Raw genomic sequence first — 23,128 nt, forward strand, 5'->3', positions numbered from 1 at the left:
CAGCTTTCACTCTCATAAGAAATATTCAACGATCCATGAGGAAGAGCAATGCTGCCTTCAAGTGCTATTGGAAATATTCCTTTTTCATTTAAATGGATGGTGACACTGCAAATATCTGATGAGTTTCCATGCTTGCTCATTCAAACCACATATGCATCCCGAATTCATTTATCCCTCGCCTCCTCTACCAACGATCTCCATGTCCTCCTTCACCATCTCGGAGGTCTTCCTCTTCACTTCAAGCCTGCAGCTCCATCTCCAGCATCCTTTCTCCAATGTAACAACTATTTCTCCTCAGCACGTGTTCAAAACATCTAAAGCTGGCTTCTCTAACTTCACCTACAAACTTTTCACCCTTATTTGGCCCTCTAATCTGTTCAGTTCTCATCTTGTCCTCATTTAAACACAAAACCTTTTTGTTGGTAAGGACTTCCAGGGATTCTACTGTGCTCTGCCACATACGCACGTTTGAGTTATTGGTTTGGCATGAGGCCTGGAATAAAGCAGATATGTTTTCTCATTCTTATAAGACTATATATATAATTTTTTTCCTGAAATATAGGGTCTGAAAGAGTTACATAACTCCTTTTGTGAACAGTGTTTTCTGTAAATTTGATTCTTCCATGTGTCACCATTCCCCCCTGTATCTATTAATATTTAGTATTACTTATTCAATTTTTATTTTGTCTTACTGATTTAAATTTTTTTAGCTTCTCTTCGAATTCATTCTATGTGTTGTATTCTGTCCAAAAACAGTCCAAAGAAACATGCACCGCGGGTCCCTGAGCAAGACCCTCGGCCCCCCCAGCTCCTCAGGACACACTTGTGAAAGAGATTATTAATCTCAATGCGGTTCTCCTGAGTAAATAAAGGCTAAACAATAATAATAATAATAATAATAATTCCGTGTGGAGCAACGCTACATATAATTTCTATATGGAATTAATGAAGTATTTACATTATTTTCTATTCTATTCTATTGTATTGAGGTGTAGCGCAGACATGAGGAAGTTTTGATTTTCCGAGCTGTCTCTGAACGCGTCGTGCGTCTATGGGAATGATAGTGGAGGAGTCCGGCCTCTGGGTGGGATCAGTGTGATTGATGGTAACCCCCCCGGGAGTGTTTCGCCTCCTCCCCGCCCCTCTCTCTCTCTCTCGCTCTCTCTCTCTCTCTCCCTCCCTCAGAGGGCAGGAATGTGGAAACCAGAGTCCGCTCCTTCAGCCCTTCAGAGCCGCTCGTTTCTGGGGAGAAATAACCGACCTGGAGCTCCGGTAGACGCGCCGCTGAGGTGGGAGCGATCTGTGGACGCGCACTTTTCTGGATTTACTATCTCGGGTCGATCCTGCTTTTCTTTTCTTTTCATTTTTCCCCCCACTTTCTGCGACTGAGGAAAAGTTTGCACCGAGGCCAAACACAGCTGGAGTCCGCGGATGGAAGCCGCCGCCGCCGTCTCCCAGCATGTAAGCTCCCTGCGCCCGCTCTGTGAAGCGCGTTCCCCGGCCACACTCAGCCAGGACGCCCGGTGCGCTCCTGGAGGAGACTGCTGCTGCTGCTGCTGCTGCTGCTGCAGCAGGGAAACAGTCCCCATTAAATTACACCCTATTTCATGCTCTATAACAAAACACCGCTAGTGGTGTGTGGAGTTTTTATACGATCACGAGCTTATTCTACTTGAAGAATTCTAATAAGAGACTGTCTTCAGAATTAAAGTGAATCGTCTGGAACTGTGCGCAATTATCCACATTTTTCCAACTTGTCGGATTGGTTGTCATTATGTGCACGCATCCCTGTGTTCTTTTAAGTCGTCTTAGTATAATTCTTTAGTATTACTTATGAAATTACTAATTAAGTAGAAGTGACACACAAATGCTTGCTTTACAGTAACGAAGTATTTAAGTATTTACTTGGACTCGCGTGAATGTTTATCCAGGATGAAATGTTCTTGAGTGACGGGGTGGGCTATTAGTTTTCCAGAGGGGCCACATGAGAAATCGGGGTTGCTTCACTTCTGCTCCATATGATCATGTTACTGTATTTTAAAAAAAAAAGTGGTTTTACTATGTTTTAAGATTCCATCTAAGCACTCGTCCTTTTTCTTTAACTTCAGTGGATAAACATTAAAATGTTCTGCAGGGTGATGATTGCGAACTCTGCACATCACCATGAACTTTACAGATGCACGTCTGTACTGAATACAGTCCCAGTTTACATATGCACCATTTTTGATCTGGATTTCTGCAGAATCCATGCTATTAACAGAAAAAAATACACAGCGATTGTTTATATTTCTTTAAGAGTAAATTCACTTTATCAATTTGTCTGAGAAATGTGTTGTTTAAATGTAGATATTTCCAAACAGCTGAAGTGAATGGAAATCCTTCAGTTACAATGGAATTGCATTTCAGCAGTAATAAACTGTCAGTAGTCTTTGAGGAGAGTACTTTTACTTGAGTACATTTACTTGTAATTGAGTCCAATTTCTAAATCTCTTTAATATGTTTCCAGCTCATTGGACTTAAATTGATTATTTTACTTTATTCTGACTGTATTTTGCTAATATTGATGGTCATCATTTATTAACAGTGGTATGAAATGGATTCTCATAAATCCTGCAGATTATTAAATATTCCAAATATCATTATATTTTTATGTTAAGAGACTCAAGGGAAATACATGGAATTAATCATCAGTCCCTAATCATGAACTTTGATTCTTTTGTTTGTACATAACAAATTAAACATGGTTAAAACCTTTCTACTAGATCGAGTTATTACAGAGGGCGTGTCATTGAGTAATACTTTGTTCCTGCATTGTGTTATCTGTCGTTCTCATTGGTGTGTTGGTAGCAGAGGTTGCAAAGTGTAAAAAGAAGTTGTACTCGAGTACGACAAACGTAAAAGTGCAAGTTAAGAGAACTGTCGCTTGAAAATAGTTAAGTAAAAGCACCAGAGCAAGTATTAATGACCTTTTAACAACATTTATTTGGACTTTCAATAGCAGGTATTTGAATTTTTGTACCTGTATGGCAGGGGTGTCAAACACATTTTGCTTCTTGTTCCACATACTGACCAATTTCATCTTTAGTGGGCCGGACTGGTAAAATAGTGCCATAATAAGCTTTCAATTTAAACTTTGAAGGTTAAAGTAGTTAAAGAATATCTACAGTGTTTGAAGCACATTTACAATGAAGTATAAAAAAAAAATACCTCAAATACAAGTGAAAGTAGAAAAAGTAAAAGGTAAAGCTATTGGCTACTGGGGGCATCCGCAGGAGGAACTTATGATTATATAAGTAATGGGAGTGTTTGTAATCCATTACTTCCACCCCCTGGCTAAAGGTGAATACACAGTGACAAAGTGAGATCTTTCGTTCGCGTGTATCTTGTTTTTTTCTTCCCCTGCTTGTTTTAATGTGCGTCTGTTTGCTCTCCTGCTGACAGGGACCCTGAGATACGACGGAGGTGAAGACTGCTGGTGTTAAATGCTCCCCGCCAGGTCTCCTGCAACACAGCAACTGCTCCCATAAACTGCCCTCCAGTTCAGCGACCGTGTGAAACCTCTCCGCAGACTGTTGACTATGGCGTCCAGTCTGACGTGTGCGGGCGTAGTCTGGGCCCTGCTGTCCCTGCTGTGCGCCGCTGCCTCTTGCGTTGGCTTCTTCATGCCCTACTGGCTGCTGGGAACGCAGATGGACAAGCCGGTGTCCTTTGGCACGTTTCGCCGCTGCTCCTACCCGGTGAGGGACGAGGAGCGGCAGGCCACCGTCATGCTGGAGCAGTGCGGCCGCTACGCCTCCTTCCACGGCATCCCGAGCCTGGAGTGGAGGATCTGCACGGTGGTCACGGGGGTGGGCTGCGGCCTCCTCCTGCTGGTGGCGCTCACGGCTCTCATGGGCTGCTGCATCTCCGACCTCATCTCGCGCACCATCGGGCGCGTGGCGGGTGGCATCCAGTTCGTTGGAGGTGAGGGGTTGTTTTTATTTTTATTTTTTTGTCTGTGGCTTGAGAATCTGGACTTTTCAACAGTCGGGTCACTTACTACGATTATGGTTTTTATCCAAAGACCTCACATTCTCTGAAATTCCTCTGATGTTTATAGAGATTACGGGTGTCTGGATGGCTTTAATTAACGTCTCATCAAATTTGTTTCCAGCTCGTGTTCTAACAAAACATTAAAGTAAATTACACAGCAGGGGAAACGAGGAGGGACACGGATCCCGATTCTTATCTTGGTCAACAAACCTGCTGTCAAGCCATTGCTGCCTTTGGTACCGCACAGGAAATGAACCGTCTCCCATTGAGACCTCGCTCGCGACACTTTATACCGTTGGAGTTTAAACCTGTCATTACGAGGAATTTATTCAGATTTAATGACATTAGGATCGTCAGACAATGTGCAACAAGTGTGAGCCTCTGCTTCGTCTTGCAGGATGACGTCACCCTTCAGTTTTGAACCTTTCTGTGTGCGATGGTGTTTAGACGCTCATGTTGGTACATCTGTCTGTGATTTGACGGTGGTACTGTGGGAAGTCCTGGGGGCCGCTGTAATGACTAGGTGCAAACAGGAACGTCCCTCCTTATGTGTATCGATAAATATGGGACAATGCTGTGACTCCACAGCCACACTGAGGGAAACTATTAAAAGCAACATCTTCCTCTATAACCACTTAGTCTGAGTATCAACAGTAGAAACTGTAATCAAGTACTCGGGTTAAGGGAGAGGGGTTTGTTGTGCCAAAGGGAGCCTCATAAATTACTTTTCCTCTGGGACTCCCGTGGTCAGCGGCAGCCTGCCTGCAAAACTCCATTTCTCCGCTTTTATTTTATTTATTTATTTATTTTTAATATTCTCACATCCTAAACCAAGGATGAGCAACTTAATTAATACGAACATCACAAAAGTTTGATCCAAATTATGACCGAGCACTTCTAACACAAGCATGCATCAGGATTAGGGCTCCTAATTCAATAGAAGTTTTGATTTATTACTGTAATTACAGGTTATTTACTATATAAATGATGTTGAAATGTGGTTGTATGGCTTTACTCTTTACACAACCAATAGGAAAATAACTTTTGGCTGGCGGACTGCAGTGGATAGGAATGGGGGCTGATGGTGGGCTGCGGGACGCCAGTTTTCCCATGTTTTCATAACCCATTGAGGAGTTGTGGTGCTGAAGGTTCTGTCAGCGGTTAGAAGAAACATTCACAGCAACGTGCTGGCATCGTGACCTCAGTCTGAAAAAGTAAAGTGTCTCTGTGTGGAGGTTGCATGTTCTCCCTATGGATGTGCTTTTTTTTTTTGTTTTTCTCACCGAGCTACTCCAGTTTCCTCCCACAGTCCACAAACTTCAGCGTTAATTAGTGACTGTAAAGTGGCCTGTGTGAGCATGTGTGTGTTTCTTTGTGTGGGCCATGTGATGCTGCTCCAGCCCCCCCCTGTGACCTTAAGCCGGGTAAAGTGGTTATAAAAAGTGGATGAAAGTGTCCATGTTGTCAATATTTCATGCACGTGGCTTTGTCGTGTGTGGCTCGGGTTCCAAAAGTTTAAGATTGGGCTCATGTATTGTAAATACGTATAAAGGGACATATAATTTGATGAGGGAAAAACAACCTTCAGTGCAAAGCCGAGTCTTATAATACTTTTCCTGTATTTTTGCTCCGACCAGTAATTTTCTTTGCCCGCTCTCGTACGGGCAGCAGACGTCTGGCCTCCATTCATATTCTTTTGTTTGGGGTTTGACTGGTGAGATGATGGAAATGGAAGAAAAAATAAATAATTTGTGCTTATGAACACACCCACAATACACATTCAGAAAGGAACTCACTTTTTTTCCCCTCTTTTTAACGCGGGTTCCGTTCACTCTGCAGCTCAAAACATCTTTTCTTGTTTGTTTGTTTGATGACAGTGAGTGGACTCGCCGCCCAGCACGAGCGTTGTTTACGTGCGCTGTTGGTTTTTTTGCACATGTGCGCACACACACACACACACACACACACACACACACACACACACACACACACACACACACACACACACACACACACACACACACACACACACACACACACACACACACACACACACACACACAGAGGACGTGAGGTCTGAGAAGAGGCTTCATTTGAAGCTGCGAGTTTCTCTGCCCTAGTTTGAGGAGCTGCGGCGCTCCAGCCTCTCATTAACTCAAAGGCCATTGGTTGCGTAGTGTAGCTCACCACTTCGCACTTTACGGTCCTTGTCACTCCAATAACAGCGACGTGACGGAGAAACCGTCTGCAGGCACATTTTTTTTTTTTTTTTAGGAATTATGACAGTGGACCATCACAACATGCCAGGTCTTGGGTGGAAAAGGCTTTAGCAGCACAGGAACATCAGTATTAATGATGTATGCTATGCAGGATGATTACGGTGAAGGCTGGCTGCTTTATTCAGAAATGTGCACTTTCATGTAAGGAAAGCTTCTTTTAATCTCACAGCAACCTCACGCACACAGCTTTACAGCAAGCTGCTATTTTTGGTGATAGGATTAAAAAATAAATAAAAAATTCCTGTCTGTCTTTTTTTTTTTTTTTTTTTTTTTTGAGATTTGTCTCTTTCTTGGAGTCACAAATCCAGGCGTGCAGGAGTTTAAAGGAGAAGGAGGAGGTGGGAGTCAGAGGAGGCAGCGTACAATACAGGGGATGAGATCTTTTTAAGTTGCAGAGCCAAAGGGCAGAGGCGTCTCTGAAGGGCTCGTTGGAAGCAAAGTGGAACGAGCCGTTCAGCGTATTGTCTTCTATCACCTACAACCCAGCGATGCACAATGGAGCAGAAGTAGAGGGAGAAAACCAAAGAAACCAAGGATGCAAATGCTCTTTAATCCCCAAAACTCCCTGTTTCTTTTGACTGATAACCAATAAAACGTATTTCTAGTAAACAAAGATAAAATTGGCACGATAACTCGGAATTAATCAATTACTACAACCGACCTCAATCTTATGACAACAAAAACCCTCAAAGCTTATAATTAATGAAACTTTACAACTGTTTCAGCATTGCTAGGAACGTTGTTTTCAACATGTGAAACTGTTCCAAAATGAAAACATAAAAACGATGTGTTTTCACATTTAAATGGGGTCTTAACTTGGACAATATTGAATATTTGACAGAATTAAAACGGAAAATTAAAGTGGTTCAGTCACGATGCAAAAAAAATAAATAAATCACAGAATGAAAATGCAAAGTAAAGTGCATCACTGTTAATGCAAAAAAAAAAAAAAAAAAAAATATTGTGGGTACTGATTAGAATTAGTGAGGGTTAGTTGTGTTTTTACCTGTTTTGACCTGCAGATGAACTTTATTTCACACTGCAGTCACTTTGTCTTCACCCTCAACTCTAATTTCAACCGTACGTCGCTAACAGAGTGAAACTAAAAATCATCAAAACGACTGTGGTTTATTATAATAGGTAAAAATGTTCATTATTGGACAGGACAACTCATTTGTAGTTGTGTTTGTGTTCGTTTATGGTCATAGCAAGTGTCACATGACTCATTTTTAGGAAGTACGAGAGAAAGAACAACAATTCTAACATTTCTTATAAAAAGAACTATAGAAATTTGAGAAAATGGTCCTTAAGATCAGCGTTTGTTTGACTGAAGCAGAGGAGGAAAAGTGGCGGACAGTTTTTCCAACCTCATGATTTGCCGGCGATGTCGGCGTCGTGCTCCCTTTTTTGTGTGCTTTTGTCTGCTCCTGTTGAAAGCCGCTAATGAAGAGCATCTTGCCAGAGAGGCCAGGGGCATCGGGGCTTCTACTACTTTATATCTTCCTGTAATTTATCTCACTCTCCTGAAACAGATTAAGGCTGAAAGGATTTATCCGTGCTTTATCTCATTAGCTGCAGCCCCGACTGAAAGAGTTTTAACAATAGCTATTATTGTTGACTGTGTTGCTGTTTACCTCTTATAATGCCGTTTTAGTCCCAGTTCACTAAAGGCAAGGTTGTTCCAGAGTTTGTTAATTGCTAATGGCGCAAGCCCAAATTTCCTTGAGGACAAAGAGTTTTTCCGGGTCTCGGTATGAGAGTATGAGACCGTTCTGGCTCATAAATCAAAGCTCTGAGAGCTTCTGCGTCTGCTTACATTCAACAACTGCCTTCGCGGTGGTTTTCTTGTCTTAGTTATGCAGGAGTGCGGCTGCTAAACGGTTGTGGCACAGACGAGAGGTTCAGACATTAAAAGATTCTTGACTTGGATTTGGTTGTTAGGGATTTTGTTTCCTCCCCCCCCTGCAGAGCTTCTCCTTGTCTTTTTGGGGGTTTCAAGCGGAGCTATACGCTGCAGGAGGAAAGCTATTTAACATTTGTTTTCAGCAGACATTTGGTACATTTCCACTTTGCATAATAATTTCCCTCCGAAAAAAGGCGTTTTGAGTTGTCGGACATTTTGATATGTGATTGTCTTGACGGCTGACAGTTTGACGGGCGCTGTGATTGGATCTGGTGCAACAATTCAATCCTGGGGTTTTAGTGAGTTTTTAATGGGGTTTATTTCCAAATGAGATGCTCAGTAGTAGTTTGGGTTAGTGTGTGTGTGTGTGTGTGTGTGTGTGCGTGTGTGTGTTGGGGGGTTGGGGTAAAACGGAGGCAGCTCGAGAGCTTCTGGGATTGCTTGGAAAATCATTGGCACATCACATCACACACTCACAAGACGAGAAAAAAAGAGACAATAAGGGATAGAGGTCAGTTTTCAAAGAGAGTGAGTCTCTTTAGATTGCACGGGCTGCGCCTTCTACAAAGACTGCGGGGATGACATACAAACCTCTCTCAAGATTGCCATAAGTGGGCCGCACACTGCTTAATGCTCTAATTATATGCATTTCATTTAAAGGATAAAACCCACCAGATGTCAACGACTGTAACGACCTCGCAGTGCTCCTGGTGCAGCCTGGGTGAGGCGCACTGATCATGTGAGGCGCACTGAGACTGCTGAAGTGGTTAAAAAAACAGTGTGCCACAAAAGCAATGTCTATTTACTATTTACACATTTTCTGGCACTTTTTTCCAACTCACTCCCCTCCAAATGGGACTTGTGTGTCGCAACCACTTCCCAAAGAACTTCAAATATGTTTTAAAATCTGGAGATATTTGAAAGCGCTCCATCACGGGCTCAGACTGCCTCTCAGGCCAGATCGAATTCAGAGATTTCTGTGATGGCCATGTGCTCTGAATTGGCCCAGAGATTTAGTCTCAGATCTCAAAAAACCCTGTCTGAGACAGTCTAATTCACGCTCTGTGTGACCGGCTTTAAAGGATTACCAGGCTCGGGCTATTTCCCGATGCCAAATGAAACCTTAGCTTACAAGTGAAATCTGAAAATCATTTGAAAACTGGCAGGAAACAAAGCAAATTTGCATGCAAATGTGAAATAGTGTGACCTAGTTTTCTTCACACCTGATGAGAAAGCTTGGCGCTCTGTTTTCTATCATAACAAAGACTAATTAGGTACCGCTGCTGTTTGTGAAATAAGAAAAGATAAAAGGGGGATATGTTGCTATATTATCAACAAAAGCTCAATTACAGCTGGAAAATGTAAGAGATATGCTCTTGGATTCGTGTTCGACACAATATTAATTCAGAAAGATGCACAATAGTAGTTTGAAAGTTTATAATGCTCTTTTTGCTTTGTTTGAGGATGTCAGATCAAATAATAGTGATTTTCCTTCACAAGTCTCCTGAAGGTTTGAAAAGGCAGTGAGGAGCATCTCTGAAGTTGCAGTGTTGGGATCAGTTGTGGATTGATGAAGCGTTGCTCCACGATGACCTCGAGTCTCTGAAAACGTTGGCTTGACCTGCAGTGGATGTCACCCGGACTCGTTTCGTCTCTTGATAAAAAAATGCCAGGAGGTATAGCGACTCAAGGCCGGCGAGGGCGAGCGATATTTCACTGAGAATGCGCTGAACCTCTGCGTCCTTAAAAGTGAAGGTGAAGTTAGAAGACAGGCAATATGATGCATGAGCAGGCAGCGCGTGGAACTCTTCGTGGAGTTTGTTAGGGGCAAGTCTGCAATGTGCAAACGAAGGACTTCTCACGGGCTTCAGACGAGAGGTGGACCTGCGAGGCCCGCCGTGTCCCACAGGGATGGAAGACGGGTTCGGAATTGCTCCACGCAGCGTTTTCACAGCCCCGAGGGAAGGTTGTGGCCAGCAGGTAATCTATACAGTCTAATTTTGTCTGTCATTGTTGGGGGGGGGTTGAATCTCAGAAAACTCTTGCCATCACTGCAAGATGGGCTAAAAGCATTTATTATTGATTAGAGACATTAAATGTCTATTACATTAAATATTAGCCCTGGGTTCTGACAGCTCTTTGATGGAATGAGATCAGAAAAATGTGGGTTTTCACACAGATCTCTGCTTTCTGCTCCCTTGTGAGGTCTTTCAGAGCGAGATGACAAACTTGTAATTTATTTGACATACATTTATCTTTTGACCACTTGCCAAAGTTTGGGGGTTTTATTTTCTTTTTTTTCTTCCTCAAAGCAAAATTGGAGGAATGAGTTGAGCTTCAAATGGACTGGAAGTACAAACAGAATTCAATAGAAGCAGATGAAACCATATTAGGCGAGTTTGTCTGAGCAAAAAGGGGTTTTGTGTGTGTGTGTGTGTGTGTGTGTGTGTGTGTGTGTGTGTGTGTGTGTGTGTGTGTGTGTGTGTGTGTGTGTGTGTGTGTGTGTGTGTGTGTGTGTGTGTGTGTGTGTGTGTTTGTGTGTGTGTTGATGGAGGGAACAATAGGGGGGACGTACTGGCACTCGCGTTGTTTAAAGTTTGTACAGACTTACTGGCCGTGCTGGTTGAATACTTCCCACAGTAGTGCCCACCCAATCTGCAGCTGATCTGAAATATGGAATATTTGGCCGTGCGGCCTTCTGGGAAGGCTTCTCCGTTTCGTTTTCTAGTTGATTGGCCGTGTTTACACCTCTTTGCCTGCTCATTTGCCCACACTGGTGTGGCAAGTTTTCACCATCGCTACGAGTGTGTCGCTTTCTGGATCGGTCCTGCTTTGCTTTGCTTTGCAGTGTTGACCAATCACAAACACACGATCCTGGTCAAGTTGCGTCCAAGACGGTTGATCGATCGCGGGTCTGTCTGCACTTCCTCCGTGGCTCAAGGGGTTTATCAAGGGCATGAGCACCACTGACAAATTTAAAGGCATGTAAATAAATTACAGATGGGCGGCCTTTGTGGCTTCCACAATGTTGCCAAAGGCTATTTGGCACGGTGGCGTGTTGTCCTGTTTGGGAGCCATACCAGCACAGCCAGGAGCTTTGTCCTTGTGTCGGCTCCACCGGCTCCTGCCAGCTGGATCCTGCCCAGTCCCAGACTGTGTGTTTCCACTCCCCTCTCAGCAACGCCACTCGTTTTCAAGAGGTACAACAGAATGAAATCACATCCTCATGAGCTGGGTGAGCTGGGACCCGGGGATGAAGAGCTCATCTTTCCAGTGGGGGGGGGGGGGGGGGGGGGGGGGTGGACGTCTTCTCTGGAACGCTGTCTCGCACTCGACACCCTTTGTTTTATGGTGTCGGTTCACGAGACGTTTCCGGGGTGACGGGTACATATTTCCCGACGTGCCGCGTTATCCTTTTCACTTCCCGAACTTATCAGTATTCCTTCCTCCGCATAGTTCTGCCAGTTAGGTGTGATGATGATGGACTACACTGTCTCGTCTGTCACGTCGGCGTTGCATAAAACTAATGAGATAGCACCGGGCCATATGTTTGAGGAGAAAACGCCAGGACTTCTCACTGTGGACAAGAGCCTTGTGTAATGATGTTTGGAGCAGTGTTTTGCTCCTCGTTGCTTTACGTTTCCAGCCTCTGATGGTTATAAAGTGCTTGTCTCTTCCGTGGGGTTGATTGATCACCTAAAGCACAGACCACTCTCGCACTGTAATACGCTTATTCCGCCTGGAAGCTACATACAGTTCTCGAAACATCCGCTAACACCACCACAAGGGTGTTTGGAGTCGGAGAGCAGTGAAACGTAGCCTGTGTGGACACCATATTCAGTCCATTCGCTTCACTCTTTGCTCTTTCCTCAGGAGGAACTCACTCCTCCCATACTGACTTGCCCCCATTTTCTCATATTTTCTCCAGTGCTCTCTGTATTTAACTCTCTATTTCAAGCTGTTTCACCTTTTCCCCCAACTCTGCTTCATGACCACCCGTCCGTGTCCTCGCCCTCTGTTTTTTACCCCCCATCTCGTCCTCCGCCTCATGGTTACTGTACCCTGCAAGCTGAGAAAAAAATAGATTAGGCCAGCACTCAGTGACCCGAAGAGTGGTCCCGGGCTTTGCTAGAAAGACTGGAAAAAAAAAGAAATGATCTAAAAAAAAAAAAAAAAAAAAGAGTGAGACAGAAACAGAGAGAAAGGGGCGGAAAGCCTAGCATCAACAGGGATTTAGTTCTGTCAAACAGGAAGTCTGGGAAACCAAAGGATAGACGGAAGGGTTATTTCAGCCTATTCCTCCGTTAAGTCGTTGTTTTCGCTGCCATAGTCGCAGTCGTGCTGCACGTCGGGTTGTTGTTTTGTCACAGATTCCCCGTGTCTGCAGTCGCCCACTGAGGACATCACCAACAATCAGGCTTTTATTCGGTTGAGATCAAACTGTTGGTTAATTGGATGATTATAGTGATTTTAAATTATTCTCATAAATTGCTCATTAGTTGATGAGGAATTAAAGGATCAAACCACTTTTCTTTAATTTAATTTAATTTAGCCTTTATCTAACTAGGTAAATCCCATTAAGATCATGACTGATGTCTGTTTGACCAAACGAGTAGCAGCAAAGCCTCACAATGTCTTTTGTGATACGTTAGAATAGAATTACATTTGGGTCACAATAAACGCTGGTCTCTCTTTTTCTTCAGGGGTCATGCAGAAGCCTGGTCTTGTTTTAAAGAAGTTATTTGAATGTATCATGATTAAAAAAAACAAAAAAACTCAACAAAAACATTGAGATCTAATAGAAACACAAACACTCATGCATGAATCTTATTCATTACAGTATATACATTCTTTATTTAGCGTGATTTCTCTTTGAAATGAGTCAAAGACCAGTCTCATGTCAATGTCTGTATTAAAGGATGAAAGAGTTAAATCAGAGCGTGTAGGACACAGAAAAGCTTTGAACTACTTTCTATTATTAGCATGTTGACATGTACACACATGCTAATAATGTTTACGATATTTACCATCTTAGTGTGTCAATATGCAGAAATGTGCTTATTAGCAATTATTATGCAGTGCATATATATATATATATATAAACATATTTTAATGTGTGATGGAACTAGTGGTACTTTTGTGAAATAAACACATAGAATAATTGCTGCAGATCCATTCAGAGGTCATGTTTTCCATCATTTATTGATTTATTTGGCAATGGCAGGGAACAATTGGAAAGCTGTCAGTCGTTTTGACAGATTAGTTAAGGCAGCTTGTTTTTATTGTCACTTACATCTTCGTCCTGCTAATAAAGTGTCAGTATATTGCTCCATTTCAGTGCAACTGAACAGGTCTGTGGCATCATCATAACATGATTTACTAATTACGACAGGGGATCTTCTTCTCCTTCACCTCCTATTCTTCACTGATTATTTTACACTAAAAGGATACCTTTCAATTTGTTTTGATTCAGTAGCAGCGAAATGAATCTATAAACTCTCCTATTTATGAAATATAGACAAAATGTTCTTTCATAACTGAGCCATGACGAACTGGATCCAGCTACAAGCTGTCTGGGTTAAGGAACCTCTTGAGACTTCCTCTATCGAGCAACGTAAGGAATATTGAGTTATTGATGATATGTATAGATTATTTGATAATAATGAAACAAAGAAATCCTGTTCTGGTACTGCTTCTGCATTAACCCTTTACCCTCCTTTCGGAGTAAAAAGACAAAGATTATTTTTCAAACCAGAAATAATGTCTTTGAGTAAAAACACAGATTTTATTTTTAATTCCACAATTTGTGAATTGTCTTTAGTTTAACGCAGAATGTACTGTATATTCATTCTGCATTCTTTGACTTAAACTTACACTCGCACACCTTGCTCTCGAATTCAAACAGTGATAGTTGACCTCGGCCTTCTGTAGCAAGAAGATATCTTTATCCTTTTCCAACAAATCATTGAGTAAGTCCTTAACGTAGACTTTTAATAGTAGAAAAGGCTTCTTTTTCATCGCTATCTCAACTGTGCAGCAGATGTAAGAAACACAAAGTAGAAATGTAGGAGGAGGTGTGTCACGTCATTTTGAACGTGCTAAAGTTTTACTCTTTGAACTACACCGAAGTTTAAAGTACTTTAAATTACTTTATTGGTAATTAAAATTTTAGGATCAGACCGAGTTTCTGAAAAAATACAACTTTTCAAGGGAAAACCCATCTTTTTTGCATTTAACTTTCAGAAAAGTTTTGTGTTTACATGGCAAAGATTTGAAAATGATGTCCGTTTCCACACAAATAGCAGAAACGCTAAAAACAATGCAGTCATCATGCCAGGCCACGAGTTGGTGCTGTTAAATGTTTTTGTAATGAAACCCTGCACACACGCATGCACATCCAGAAGAACTCTTTACTTCGGTTGTGGTGGACCTGCACAGTTGCAGCGAGTCTGAGCGTTTTCAAAAAGTTCCACCTTGGGAGCCCCTTTCAAAAAGTTGCGTTTTAGTGACTCTGATCCTCCAAAATAAAAGTTTAACTTTTTCACGTTGTGAAAACAGGGCCCCAGACTATTTTTTATGAAACTGTCACAAAATCTATCTGGGTTCTTTAAATAGAAGAAAGGTGGATCCGGATTCTTCAAACGGACCTTAAACACCAGACTCGTGGACTAAAGTCTTTGGACCTGATCTGACCCTCTTTGAACTACACCAGGACTCTTTAATCCAGACCCAGACTCTTTCAAATGAACCAGAATTCTTTGAACCAGCAAGACAAACAGCCTGTTAACAGAAGAGGAGCAGCAGACAGAGGAGTCAACACTTATCACATCTTTGCTACTGACACTTAAAACAATGTATAGGTGTAAATGCATGAATCAGTGTTTGGACAGATGCTGAACAGATGGTAGAGGCTCCGCTTTTCTGTGTTACTTGTGACACACCTTGTGGAGGGCGTGTTTGATGTCGGCGCCCTTGCCTGAACAAATACTGAGCAACGCTTTAGTCACGGGAACAAGAATAAGCTCCATCCAGCAGGGATACGTGTGGGAAAAAGGTAAGGAACGGGAAAAAACTAAACAGAACCTGTATCACTACATGTTATGTCAAATTAGGATTGAAGAAGACAGAAAGCCCACGTTTGACCTGTTAGACATCTCTCAGTGAGTCAGAGGCCATGAGTCGCCTGAATAAATGAATAAGTATGGATTGGATGGATTGGGTCTGAGCCCTGTGGGATGAAGCAGTTTGCTCAGTATTCATGCCCTGTTTTACAGTCTCAGAGGCACTGTGCCTTTAACACTACACTTAATTATACCCTGTTCTTCCTAGTGAGGGGAATGTGAGGTCAATTCTTCTTTTGTGCTGCTTTCCCATAGGTCAAACAGCACTCTGCTGAAAAAATAGAATAGATGTATTGAGACAGATTTACAACTAAAACGGCAAGAGCGAGAACGCTGTTTCTGTCAAAGAAATCCTCACTGATTGCCTGTCTTTTGTGTCTTTCCTCCAAAGCACAGGCAGATAGATACATTAGATTGTAAAGTTCTTCATCCAACGAGACAATGCAAACACTCACTTAGGAGCCAATCATTCTGTCCTCTGAGTTGTGGATGTCTCGCTGAATTTGACTGGCTGCTTGCTTTAAAAAAGCCAGGAACCGCACAAAGTGCAGCACGGGAGCGGCAGAGCTCTCGTGGTAGATAATGTGTTGGAAGAGAGCCGCCTCTGTCTCCGCGAGAATTAGATCAGGGTCAGCGTGCTGCTCCGGGAGGAGCCCCCAGCCGGCTGGGAACCGGGGACAGGTGGAGGTGGTGTAAAAAGGCAGCTGCAGATTAGATCAGACGAGAACAAGGGGAGGGCACCTGTGAACTGACATTTGTCTGTCAAGAGTGGTCTGCACTCTGTTCAGGACCTGGTGACAGGAGTAACATGTCAGAAAAAGACTCTTTCTAAGTGTGAATGTGTTGCTTGGTGTATCTCTGTGGGTTTTCCGGAGAGTGCCTCCAGATTAGTCTGGATGTGGCTGAGTGTATTAATGTCCTGTCTGCTGAGGCCCGGCTCTGGCTTTGCTGTCTGCCTTGAGGAATGCTGGGAATCTGGGGTAAATATATTCTCCTGCCCACTCCCACCGTGTCACAATTTTAGTATGAGTGACTTTTAATGAACATACAGGGTTTGAATTGCATAGCCGGTCAAAATCTATATTTACTGTGTGATTGTGAATGATAACAGAGTAAAAGCAGTCTTCCATTGCCTTTTTAGCTTTTATAAATTAAAGGCGACAGGACCGTTGAGTGCTGTTTTTGTTCAGTGATCAATACAAACAACTTTGAAGTGGGAAAAAAATGTGCAATGTGAGCTTTTCTGAAGCCTTTTAAAGAAAAAAATAATCCATCAAGGGCACCTTGGTGTAGTAATAAGCAAAATGTCACTCCTATCATTACCATAAAATGACAACCCTGTAATTGTGCCACAAAAAATCATGTCTCAGGGAATAAAAATGTGCACGCCTCAGTTTTTATAAGGCTGACACAAGCTGAAGAATAATCCCCGTTTTGTGGCCCACAGCTGTACTTGTGTAGCATACTGGGGAGGGTTTAGTGTTTGGGTGGAAGTTAGCTTTGCTTTGACTTCCCAGACTCTCATTCCAGCTGGTCGGCAGCAGTTGGGTGGGCTTTTCTCATTACAGGATCTGGTTTCCACAGCAGCAGGGGGTGCAGAGCCGTCAGGAGAGAGGGAACGAGGGAACAGGGGGAGGGAGAGAGGGTCAACATTTGGAGAAATCTCTGGAGTCTTGTGGCGGCAAGGGGTCCGTTGCTTAAGATAAACAGGCTAAGCTACAAGTTGTTTTCACATTCAAGAAGCCATGCACCACTGTTCTAATGATAGCTTGGCTCCCAAAGTCTATTTTTGCCCTCCTCAGGCTGATTGTCGTCAAGCCTCCACGGTTAAACGGCACCTTGTTCACTGGCCTTCAGGTGAACCCGAAAGAGAGAGGAACAGAAAGAAATCAGCCACAGCAGTGAAGCACAAAACCCAGCATGAAAGAGGTTCACGTCACCCATTTATCCTATCTACCTATCAGATAGAAGCTTCGAGAGTGCTCCTGAAAAATAGCCCCCAAGACAGGAAGTCCATTCATGTCACCGTGCGACAAAGTGGCTGGTTGTGTTTCCAGTCCAAGATGTAACCTTGTAAAAGCAAAACACAAAGTCCGAGGAATGCCCAAAGTAAGCTCCATGTCAGAGGGAGAGTTAGAGGAGGCTATAAACAGGACCGGAGGCTGCTGCAGCCATATTTGTATCTGTTCATGAACGTGAGCCAGAGCTGATGGCCATACATGGGGTTGTCGGGGCAGAGAGACACTGTGCAATTTTGACCGTCCAACATGAAAGACGGACAATTGTGGAAGCGTCTCTTGTCGTGGCTTAAAATCTCGAGTTTCTGGTCCAGTGAGAGGGGATCACAGTGTGGGAAATACTGTGACCTCCTCCTATGACGCACACTATGAGCTCCATCTTCCAACAACCAATAGAAAAGGAGAAGAAAATGACAAGACAATCTGAGCAATTTTCACTCGGAACCAAAACAATATTTAGCAGATTCCTAAGGAGCAAAAATGTTGAACCACGTCAAAAACTTTCCATCTTCTTCCATCCTGAACTTTTTAACTGTTCATGAATGATGGAACAACAGCTCTATAATACACTGGACTTCACCTATATGGCATGTTGAATTCTCAAAGTTCTTCACACTTCATTCACACTCACACACCATGTGGTAATGATATGAATTGAAATAAATTGACTTCTACTTTTGGTGTCTTTGAGATCTCATGTTTAGTCCATCAAATGTTGCTGCATTGCAGAAGCAGTACTGTTCGTTGACTTTGTCATTTTTCTTTGATTTTGTACTTTTAACATCTGCCCTGTGGCCACCAGGTATGAATATTTAAGGCTATCAATACATCGAAATTTTCCAAATAAGCTCAAATTTTGTGATGTAATTGTGATCAGACTCACTTCAAAACCAAAGAAGATGTGTCATTGTGAATACACACAGCATGAATGCAAGCAGAATCTACCTCAGTATGTTTACCTTCACAACATGCACCATATATGTATTTGGTGTTACTTCTACGATTAAAAATTATAGATTTGAGATATATTGTGCAACGATACTTAACAGGAAGTAGCAATAACAATAAAAAAAAAATATACCACACAGTTTCTGTAAGTCTTAAGCTATTATATATTACACAGAGAAAGTTGTTGGAGTAAACTTAACATTAGGAAGATAAATCCAGGACTTGCTTTGACTCGCTGGGTCAGGTGCAGTTTACTAATAGCTGTGTGGTTGTTGGTGGATTCCAATATCAGCAGTGACACCTTATCTCTTCCCTCACCTGTTACAAGAGCTGAGAACATTAGCGAGACAATCTGCCCTCAGTGCCCACTCACTCCTCCTCCTCCTCTTCCTCCTCTCCTGCCCTTTCCATGCACTTTATTACCATTAGTCACATATTCTCTCCTCACTTCCTCCTTCACTCATGTGTATGAATAGAAACAAAATGCCACCAAATGGAAAGGGAAAGTTGAGAGTTCTGCTTCTTTCCAAAGGCATCGTGGGAACAAAGTCAGTGTTTGATCGAGCGGAGGGACTTTAATGTCTGCTCCAGTTCTGGCTCCGGACCGTTCGGATTCCCCTCGGTGTTCCCAGGGCTGACACACCATCTACACCCAGACTCCTATCGCTACCTGAGATTATTACAGGAAGTCTTTTCTTTGGCGTGATATAACATCATCCTGCAATTGAACTCAAAGCTTTTTCATCAAGTATTGGCGCTTTTGCTGGAGCTGGCTCGCGAGTTGATGTCTGTAGCGGGAGGTGGTGTCGATGAATAGAATGATTAAATATGAGTTATTCTCAAGCTTTACACACTCACCAACATAATAAAAAACACCAATCTTCACTGAATAGCTAGCGTCGAGATAATGCAAACACTGACCGTCTGCTTTTGGTTGTGCTTCTCATTTTAAATAAAGCCTCGCACGATGAAGTAATCACAATCCATTCAGAAGCAAAAATGGGATCTGATTTATATTTTTTCTGGCAGTCTGAGCGGCTGTAATATCCAACATCTGTGCAATGTATTGATTCCTCTGACTGCACACCCTAGTGTTGCAGCCCCACGACCTGTATTTCACCATGATTATGTTTGCAAATTGGAAGGGAAGCAGAAAGCTTTTAAGTGAGACAACTAAACACACGGGTGTCACCTGTTAAGGGGAAGCAGAAGGAACCATTTGTAAATATATAAACATCATATGTGCAGCCAAGCCCCTGGGAGGTGGACCTTATTGCTCCTTTTCCAGCAGTATCACTCACATCTACTTATCTCCAGCGCCTCCAGCTAAGACTTGATTATTACTGAATGTGTCACTATCATGACTGTCCTGATAGTGCGACTCTGATGCCAATCCTTTGTTGGTATTTCCCTCAGGGCAACTTCCTTTTCTGCCATCTGTCTCCACACAGGAACATGTGAGTGTAGCATTGAAAAGAAAACTCCACTTGGCTTGTTCACAAAGCACACGTTTGGAGTGCTTATTGTTTTGGGGGGGATTACACAAATTTGAAAAGATTTGGTCGATTGCTTGTCCTCACAGCACTGTTTCAGGGACTGGCCGGACCGATCTGACAGAGGGGCAGCAGGTTCTAGGTCCCTGTTATTTTTCCTAACATCACTGAATCTCTGAGAGCTGCTGGCTCAGGAGGCAAAATCCTCCAAAGCTGTTCTGCTCAACAAGCTTCAGCCTGACCGTGATGTGCTTCACCATCTGACATTTGAAGATAACCACAGAGTAAGCAGCTGGACGGACTGTGGGCGTCTTTTGTGTGTGTGTGTGTTGTTGTTTTTTTTTTACCAGCCTCGTTCATGACCGATACCGAATTGCTCATCATGTGCAAAAAGGGAGATAATAGAAGTCGAGACGTTACAAATGCTTGTGCTTGCTGATAGCACGGGGCAGCCTGTCAGTCACAGTCTGGAGTGGACAAAGTGTCGGTTGTAAGTTTTGATTGATATCCGTCTCTTTGATCTTCCTGCCACAGCAGACAGTCGATCCATGCTTTTCCCATTCCTCCATCACTGTGTTGGCGCTCCACTGTGACCTGGCAATGGTGAGTGTGACCTCAGTCATTCAGTGCTTTGCACTGAGCATCACACAAACACCGTAGTGACACCAAGGTTAGACGGAGAGACATCAGCTTAAGTGACTCCGGCTGCATGCGCAGGCTGTCAATAAAAGCAGAGATGGCTGTGTAGTGTGCAAAGACCCCACAACACCCCGCTGGGTTGCTGCCTGTAAATGTCGATCTCGAGCCTCCGACGGGTCTGAAGCGCTGTGATCAGTTAGTGTCAACTTTCCCAGCCAGAGCGTTTGAAAAGCTCTAGATATACACGGAGTGATTTTATGCTGTCCCTGGCATGAGATGGACAGACGTAGCAGCGAAAAATGAAATGTGCCTGTTCTCATCTGGAGTCTATCTTGTATTTGATTATCTCCGTCAATGTTTTTGTCAAAATATATAATTCAGTATTTTCTCTCACTGTAAAATGCAAATAAATGTCTTGAGCACTTTCAGGCGTTTTTATGTGTCTACAAACAACAGACCTACAGCTGTGCTGGGCTGCCCCGACGTACTGCAGCTCAAACTGGGAGTGTTTGTGAAGCACATTTAGTGAAGAACTGCTGCTACCACTGAAGGCTTCTTACCAGCCAATAGGAATACAGATAAAAAAAACATGCAATGAACAACAGGATATTCACATGACACCCAAATGATTTACAGATGCTGCTGGAAGCAAAATGCAAAATTTCATTGGCATTCTCAGTCTTCGCTTTTTCCATACACATTCATTCTATGAGCACAACTGCTCCATTCCTGGGTCGCCTAAGTTGTTTAACTCCTAACGGCTTGAATGGGGTACATGGATCACAATGTTTTTACCTGAAATTCAATGGAAGTCGACATCATGTGGTCAAATTTGATGTTGCACCCTCGATGTACAAGATCCAGATGTGGCATGTGTTCAACTCATGGGATTACCACAATCGCAGAGTCTGTGCAAAGCTTGAGACATTACTCAACCAGTTCGGAACAACTCAGCACCTGCATGCAGTTCCATTCAATTCTCTTTCTGCATGCACATAAATCCTTCACGTGATTCTTGTACCTCACGACGTCTCCGTGTTGAACATGGATGTTGTACAGGATGTTGTTAATATTCTAGTCGATGCAGTCATCACCTCCAGTTCAGTGGAGTTTGAAACCCACATTTATGAGTTCCACTGTGACATCTGTTAAACGTATGAGATTTCTCAAACTACACTGTCTGTAGAAGACTCACTTCATAATTTGTCCTGTAAGAAAGAGCTAAAAAAACAAAACAATGGAAAAACATGCATACCTACTGGCTGCTGATCTGTGCTGAGCATTTCCTCTTAGATGCAGCAGAACTGTATTTTATATCCTGAAAGATTGGGCCAACTTTTGGATTGAACTGCAGTTCTTGATGAAAGTCAAGACCACTTTCCTGAAGAAATACACGCCACGTTCTTCACTGAATTGGATACGTCTTGGATGTCTGTCTGTTATCTTACTTTCATTTGCAAAAACCTAAAAACAGCGTGGATGTTTACGTCACAAAAAATGTTTAATTAACATCACAACCCTGAATGTATGGATTTTAACATGTTGTTTGTTGGTCTTCTTCAGAAATGAAACGAAAAACCACCGAACCTGCTTGGAATTAACTTTTTTTTTTTTTTTTTAAACTGCTTACATGATTTCTTAGTGCAATTTCCTTTTAAAAGTCGACTTTATAGTCGCAGTGAGTTTTCATGAAAACAGGACTTAAAATGTGTGATTTGCCACGACAGGAAGAACTGTAGAGACAAACAGTGCGAAATGAAATGTCAAAAGGTTTTCTGAGGGAAAACTGACAGCTTATTATTATTTTAAAGAATTGCATTTCCCGTGGGCACGAAGCTTTCATGTACTGGTGTGAATCCCACACTCCCTGTCTCTTCTTCAACCCGGAGGAAAGCTCAGGAAAGACGACAAATGTGTGGCTACTGGCTGATCTGCAGCTTTGTTCTCTCTGTTGCAGAGACACTTACTGGGTGATACTTATTCCAGAGCAGTTTGTTGGTCGGCTACTGGAAACGATGTATAGAGCTCCCCTGGCGACGTACTGTTCGCTTAGCTTGTAAGAAGATGTGTTTATGCTGCACATATGCCACTTTATACATCAAATAAATACACTCTGCGCTTTGCTGATATGTGATGGTAGTGCATAGCCTCCAAAATAAAAGTTCTGGGTATTATAAGCCACAAAGATACATAAAAAAAACAATGTACCACTAGTTGTTATAAACTCATTGGAGCAAGAGTTTTTGATTTTCTCTTGCAGACAAGAAAGAGCTTCCTATCTAGTCAGCAGCTCCGGTGAGGTTTTCACAAACATCCTTTTTCTCAGAAGGCGTCTGAACAAAGCAGCGCTTCAAAAGTCGTACAGACGTATCCGGGTTTTTTTTAAGAGGTTTAAAGTTTTGTTGTCACCCAAGACAAAGCATTCACACGCTCATCCTTCCTCCTGCTTAGCGATGGGCTCTCGGCAGGGTGCTGCTGAGTCAGGGAGACACCTGCCCTGGACCACGGCAATCTGTAATCATGATCAAAGCTCAGCTCCGTCAGCTGGGAGCCTTCCAGTGTCCTTGCTTTGAGCTTTGTTGTTTCCCGCTCGTTCTTCGCCCCCTCAGCGTGCCCTGTGGGCAGTTATGCGCTGGGGCGAGCGGGAGAGGCAGTCGAAACACCGGAGGGTGGAGAAACAAGCAGGCACCAGACC

At 42.9% G+C, this 23,128-nt stretch overlaps 1 protein-coding gene across 1 annotated transcript in view; it reads left to right on the plus strand.

Annotated features, from left to right (window-relative positions):
- The first annotated feature begins 1,045 nt into the window (after positions 1 to 1,045).
- LOC308107677 (LHFPL tetraspan subfamily member 6 protein) overlaps positions 1,046 to 23,128 on the plus strand; it is a 55,275-nt gene continuing 33,192 nt past the window's right edge. The window contains exons 1-2 of the mRNA XM_080460144.1: positions 1,046 to 1,461; positions 3,442 to 3,963. Of these exons, the coding sequence (XP_080316270.1) occupies positions 3,579 to 3,963 (385 nt within the window). The 5' untranslated portion in view covers positions 1,046 to 1,461; positions 3,442 to 3,578. The remainder of the gene's footprint in view (positions 1,462 to 3,441; positions 3,964 to 23,128) is intronic.

This window comes from Lipophrys pholis (assembly GCF_963383615.2).
Source record: "Lipophrys pholis genome assembly, chromosome: 3".
Lineage (NCBI taxonomy): Eukaryota > Metazoa > Chordata > Actinopteri > Blenniiformes > Blenniidae > Lipophrys > Lipophrys pholis.